Raw genomic sequence first — 6763 nt, forward strand, 5'->3', positions numbered from 1 at the left:
TATATGCACGACATGAACACAAAATATCATTTGTGATTCTTTGATCTTCGACTGACCCGGGTTACCGGACAAACGATCAGTTCCCGGACTTCTCATGAGCACCCGACGGTCATGTTCTACTCGGGTTTCAGAATGATCACCCGGGTCTTAAGATAACCCGAGCTTATCTCACCGGGGTATCAACCAAAATTTTAAAAATAAAATATAATTGAATTGCAAAAGACAATTCGGTTTAATTTTAAAAAAAAAAAAAAAAATCACAACCGCAACGATATCACTCTTATTACTCGATTACAGTTCCGGGCCGGGTTTAAATGTGACCCGGGGCAACATTTTAGTCTAATTCCTGTCTGTATATATTATATACGCACCACATGAACACAACATATCATTTGTGATTCTTTGATCTCTATCCGCCGAAGGGTCGAGAGATATGGTCCATAATTCTCTTGCGGTAACGTACCAGAGACCAGCTCTCTCTTTCCCGTCCACTTCGGCCTCCGACTCGCATCGCTCCCTGTTTTGCTTGACAAGAAAAAGCCTTAGATTTTCCAAGTTCAAGATTTTTTCCAAGAAATATGATGCCGGTGATAATGGGTCGGCGGAGCTGTTCTTGCAGAACAATTCTATTGCAGATTTCATGAGGTTTAAGAGGGACGAACATTCCCAGTTGCAGACTGCTGTTGTTAGTTACCGCAAGAAGTTCCCTTGGTCCCTTCTTCAGCCTTTTCTTCAGGTAAATCTTTTCATTTGATTCGGTGTTCTGGGATGAAAATGGCTTCTTTTTCTGTTCTCAAGCGGTTCTCTTGTTTTTGTAGGTGGACTTGGTATCAACTATTCACATTGCCGATAAGGAGTATGTTTTTATCCACTCTAATTATTGGGAACTTTGGGGGAGTACTTTTCCATGTTACTTGTTGGGAATTGTAGTCGAAAAGTTAACTTATCTTATGCGTATTCATGATAATTGTTAAGATATGCATTAATTGAGTCAGAAGAACAGTTAGAGTGCTGCTGCCTTAACAGAGGAAGAATTGTAATTGAGAAAGCTTCAAGGATGCATTTATTGGTAGAGATGAGTTTCTTTATATGTGTGAGAACTGCTTTGCCAGAAACATGCAATCACACATGTTGAGGGATATTTACCTGGAAAAATATCCCACATATTTTTGGATCAAAATTGTGTTCTCCTTCACATCTCTTCGCATCAGTTTTATTCTATGAGTTCTCCTAACTAGCATGAGGATTAAAGCTTCACAGTTGTCTTGCTGCCAAGTTTTGGTTTTGAGTTTCATTGGTTCTTCTTGTCATGTTGCGTTTTCTATTTTGATCTTTTGATTCTATAGGTTTGTCTCCTTTGTTTTTGCTTCCACATTTCTGGTGTTTCATATATCCAGATGTTTGGCCAGTGAGATATAATGTTTGTGCTACATTTTCTGGATATAGATGGATATATTTAGATAGGGCTTTATTGTATTTCTTTTCTCATCTCCTAAAATATCAAGGCGTACACAGCTGAATCCAATATTTGCCTCCTGTATGGATTTGTGCTTTACCATTCAGTTTTTCCCAACCCTTGGATATCATGGCCTTCACTAGGAGCAAGGTCAAATGAATTGTGGAATGAGCAGGATTGTCGATTCTCAATTTTCATTTGGAGGCGATTGGTAGCTCGCACAATATTGTCTTCTATTTGTGGATTAAGATTTTCAGAAAGTCGAAAGAACGAGAATGTAGAATTGGTCTTCATAGAGGAGAATATGTATTAATTAATTTACAATTATACTCATCCGATTAAGCTAGTTTTGCTCAACTTGTATTTTTGATAATCTATACTTTATGTTTTTCGGACTAGGAACCAACAAAAGGACATGTTTTGCAGGTACTTCGCCACCCTTCAAAAAGTACTCGAGCCTTATGATTGTATTCTTTATGAGATGGTTGCTAGCAGAGAAAGTTTAGAAAGCAGAAGAAACCCTGATTCTAAAAAGATGCTGAGGAGATCATCTTTTAGGGGATTTAATATAATTGGATGCATTCAGAGACAGATGGCTAACCTACTTATGCTTGATTTTCAACTAGATTGTCTTGATTACCAACTTGAGAATTGGTATCATGCTGATCTGGACTTTGAAACTTTCAAGTCACTTCAGGTATCATTTCATCATATATTCATTCCACTCTTAACAACAGACCTTAAACACTACTTCATCCGTCACTACTATAATAGCTGGATACTTGATGTCCGTTCTTTTTCTATGCTTCAACAAACAAGTTTCCTATCGAAGCTCTTGAATCACATTTGAGAAAATTAGGTGAGTGAGATTTTGGGTCAATTTATTTCTACTGCCATGAAATTCTTGTTTACGTTCTTCGTTCCGATGCTTACGGTATCATTTAATAGTTTAAAACCTTAATATTATTTTCTATCCATTTCAGCTTGAAAAAGGTGAGAGCTTCATCACATTTGCCAGAGATATGACACTTAGATCCACTAAAGCTATAGCGATGCCTGCTCCCCTTCGAGAAGATCTTGGTCCTTGGAGATCTAAACTTTTATGGGCTTCCAGAGTGATACCTATGCCTCTTGTTGGTCTTCTCATCATTGGAAGTGTGTGCGCAGATGTGGGAAGTGAAGCAGCAGAAAATCTTGAATTAAAAGCCTTGTCCAGGCTTGACTTTAGTTCAGCATTGAAAGTTTTCCTCGCAAAGAGGCTTGCATCTGAGTGAGCACATAGATGTTTGAAATATATGCATTTCTATTTTATTTGTTCAACTTCTAGCATGTTCTTTATTGCGGAGGAAATTATTGTGTTCACTTGGTTATGAAAGTAATGAAGGCTTCATGTACATATGTACGTATATATATCTTTGTGTGTGGTGTATCTATGCTATACCACAGGTTTAGTGAGCACTTCATCTATTTTTGGTCTATTTTGTGCGTCACCAACTAAATCTACCAAAATGACCACTTATATATATAGAAAATTATCTTGATTAGGTTTTAGTTTAGTTCTAATTTTTATAAATTATTATTCGAATTCAATAAAAGGTTCTATTTTTTTTAAATAAAAACTTTCCCTAGTTTTGATCCACATGTTTTGATTAATGAGCATAGACGAAAATGATTTAGACCAGACAATTTTTAGGGCACACCCTATTTGTATGCTATGGTAGCTGCTAGCTAGTATATATATGTACGTGTGTTTTTTTATGTGTGTGTAAGTTGGCTTGTGTATATGTATTTTATGTGTGTGTAAGTGGCTTGCGTATATGTATATCTATCCATATATTATTTATTTATGTGCACGTAATTATGAATACATATATTGAGAGTGTTATATATTTTATATTTTTTTGTAGTAGTTCCATTATTTGGCACTGCACCCGCACCCAATATTGGCACCTGTTGCTATGCTTTTAGTTTTCAGTTTTAAATAGCTTTATTTTAAAGAATAACGAGCAGAAGCTCGTTTGCAAATATTCTTGTTTCTATTCTTTTGGTCCTTAACGATTGTTCACAGCTGGAATTAAGTTCTTTTTAACCTGCTATTGGTGCATCCAAAGGCAGGAGTTAAAAGAAGCTTTCATGCATATTGCATGTGAAACTTAGACGGGAAGACCGGACTGGTGAAGTGCATCACTGTCTTATACAAGTCTGTAGCTCGAGCTATTGACATGCTATAGCTTCACAAAACTTGTGCTATGTATATTTTACCATCATGACATAGATGAAAATTCTGTGGATGAGTCAAATTTTTTTTCCCGACTGTCTATTAGTTCAACTCTTTTGTGACGGTACATGACGTTATGCTACGCTCTGTAGGTTCTCACAAGTTACAGCTGATGTGGAAGAGAGATCTGTTATTATTGGCGAGAGAAACAGAGCTGCTACCGAAGCACTTGATAGAGCAATTAATGCCGGGCACAAAAAGATTGCAATACTCTATGGGGGTGGACACATGCCAGATTTGGGACGACGCCTGCGAGAAGAATTCGACCTTGTTCCTTCCCTGGTGCATTGGGTAACAGCTTGGTCGATCAGAAATAAAAATCTTACTACTAGTGATTCTTTTCCTTTCTTGAGAACATTAGCTGAAATCTCCGGTTGGCCTTTAAACCGATACCAGACTCTTGCATTGCTCATCTTTTCTTCTGTCCTTGCCTTGGATCTCTGGTTCTGGGAACTATTTTTTGGTTCTACAGTAAGTTGGATTTCACATGTTGCTACAGACTTGTTTCAATATGTTAACGCCACTCCATTACTGTAATGGCGTGTATTATCTGAAAAAAATGCCTTCTTGTTAGTTCTTTGTACAAAATTATTGGACTGGGCACATGCCTTGGCGAAATCTCTCTCTCTATATATATATTACATGGGAGAACTTCAATTCTCCTATGTTGTATGTCCTCTTTTGTTTCCGAACACGAAGGATGGTGTTCTTCTGATTCTACAATTCTATCACAACTTATGGTTAGTTCTCAGTGAACTGCTGTGTGATCTTTGATTAAGTTTTCAAGCAGTAGCTGCGGTCACAAGAGAAGCAGCCGTGGGTTAGTTTTTGAATCCAAACCGATGTGGTCGAGCCCCATTCTTATGATTTTTAGTTGTTTTGACTTTTGAGTGTAAACCACAGATTTTATAAATTTGTCTGCAAATGCATTAGTTTGTTAATTTTGTTGATTTTATTCTTGGATTAAAAATAGACATTAATGGATAGTTGAATGAAGGATGTGTACAAACATGAGATGAGTAAAAAACTGTGGCTTATCTCAATCTTATCTATTTTACTAAGGTAATACAATTATAACGCACGAGGATTTATTTAATATTTTATTCCTTAAAACATTGGATTTTTATGCATCGTGTTTTTAATTACGTAAATGGAGTCAATATAGTTTAATTTAATTACGTATGAGGTTGAACTACTTTGGTGGATAATTTAATTTAATTATATATATATATTGTGAGCGGGGCCGATATTATTTTGTCCGTATGTTTTTCTTTATCATTGGAGGAGTTGTTTCGGATCTCAGCCTTGCAAACCCACCACATATAAAACTATTATATTCAATGGGACTTGAGACGTCGTGATATTGTTAAAATATATTATAAAGTATAAACCTATATATTTGGGACTAGGGGTGGGCGCGGGTCGGATAGTCAAAAACGACTATCCGAACCCGATCCGAAATAATCGGGTACCCAATTTGTGAGGATCTTAATTCTAATCATCTAATCATCAATAGATAAATCAAAAGGCAAAGAATAAGCCAATGCCTCACTGTATCAATATATATATATATATATATATATATATATATATATATATAAAAGACAAGCAAATCCAAAAGCATTGTCTAAACTCAAATCAAATGCATAAAATGCAATGCATGTCTTTAAAAATCTGGGATTATCAAGTCTGGATAATCACAAGATAAAGGTTCTCTGCTCTTTTCCTCTGTTGGGATCCCGAGGATGAAATATCACACAAATCACACCGACTATCCCCTCGAGGTGGATAGTGCATATTTCAATCCTCTAGACTCTGAAGCAACTATATAGAGTTAAGTCGGTCATTGCAGTAAATCGCCTGCCAATGCCCCCTACTATAGTTCTCAGAACGTCTAACTCAAAATGAAATAAAATACATTGGCTCAATATGAATGCAATGCAAATCATAACTCATTCAAGTAAATCAATTAATATGCAAGTATGTGATTTTTCCGAAACACTCGAATCAAGTCGGATTCGAGTCACTCGTTCCATTCAGTCTAAGTCGTCTTATAACTTTCTCAAACGTCGATGCTCCAACCTGGAAACAACAACAATATACTCATTAAAGATTCAAACAAACTTCCTAGTCGATTAATAATAAGAAAATCGATACTATACCGGCAACGATCTTCAAAGATGCGAATTCTGTCAACTCCAAACTCCACGGCCTTCACCAAATCTAGAAACAAGTAATAAAGGCCCGGAATTAACAAACAAACTCAACTGACAATGATTCAACAATCAAACGAATCAAAATTCCCAAAACTCAAACCGGTGGCATAACAACTATATTCTGATCAAACCGGAAATGCAAACATCTAAATATCAATCCTAACAACCCATAACGACAATAATTCATTCAAAACGACACGATTCCAACAAATCCCAAAATTCCATTTTTGAAATTAGCTTCCAAAAATCAAAACAATTCCGAACGACGTCCTAATTCAAAACCGACTGAGAATAAACGATCAGAACTTTGTCAAGAACAACATACTCGAAACTCAATCGATTCTAAAAACATCCTAAAAATAGATCGAATCTGATCGAAGAAATACTTACGATAGAATGAAGCTCTCACAGCCGTGATCGCTAATCTGCCTTCAGAAATAAATTCTAACGGACGGATCGAGCTTGGGAAGAATTCTGGAAGCTCAAAGGGACGTCCATGGCGGTCTGGAGAGGGAGGAGGCGTGAGGGAGATGGTGAAGAATGAAGAAGACCAAGTCAAACATGCTTAAATATCTAACAAAGTCCAAAATTTCATTTTAGTCCCTGAAAAATCTAAAATTTGCAAAAAGGACCCTGATCAAAGTCAAGTCGGCTCTTGAACTCTGTGATCTACGATTATCTTAAATAAAGTCAATTAAGATAAATTCAGGGCGTTACAATTCTCCCCCTCTAAGAATAGATTTCGTCCTCGAAATCAAAACAGTTCAATCTCATAAGAACGAGATAGAGTCAAAACTGCAATAAAGATTCTTC

General features: G+C 36.4%; 1 protein-coding gene across 1 annotated transcript; it reads left to right on the forward strand.

Annotated features, from left to right (window-relative positions):
• Positions 1 to 397: 397 nt before the first annotated feature.
• Positions 398 to 4411, forward strand: LOC140889582 (uncharacterized). Its single transcript, XM_073297297.1, has 5 exons — positions 398 to 736; positions 819 to 856; positions 1883 to 2153; positions 2440 to 2726; positions 3827 to 4411. Exons 1-5 carry the CDS (start codon positions 434 to 436, stop codon positions 4269 to 4271), a joined length of 1344 nt encoding a protein of 447 aa, XP_073153398.1. The 5' UTR covers positions 398 to 433; the 3' UTR covers positions 4272 to 4411.
• Positions 4412 to 6763: the final 2352 nt, after the last annotated feature.

The sequence above is a fragment of the Henckelia pumila genome, chromosome 3 (genome assembly GCF_033568475.1).
Source record: "Henckelia pumila isolate YLH828 chromosome 3, ASM3356847v2, whole genome shotgun sequence".
In the NCBI taxonomy this organism is placed as follows: domain Eukaryota; kingdom Viridiplantae; phylum Streptophyta; class Magnoliopsida; order Lamiales; family Gesneriaceae; genus Henckelia; species Henckelia pumila.

Excerpts from the sequence above, each read along its gene's own strand:
- LOC140889582 (XM_073297297.1), top strand. The coding sequence starts at position 434 with ATGGTCCATAATTCTCTTGCGGTAACGTACCAGAGACCAGCTCTCTCT. Across the intron at positions 857-1,882 it reads ATTCACATTGCCGATAAGGA|GTACTTCGCCACCCTTCAAA; the intron begins GTATGTTTTTAT and ends CATGTTTTGCAG. Across the intron at positions 2,154-2,439 it reads AAACTTTCAAGTCACTTCAG|CTTGAAAAAGGTGAGAGCTT; the intron begins GTATCATTTCAT and ends TATCCATTTCAG.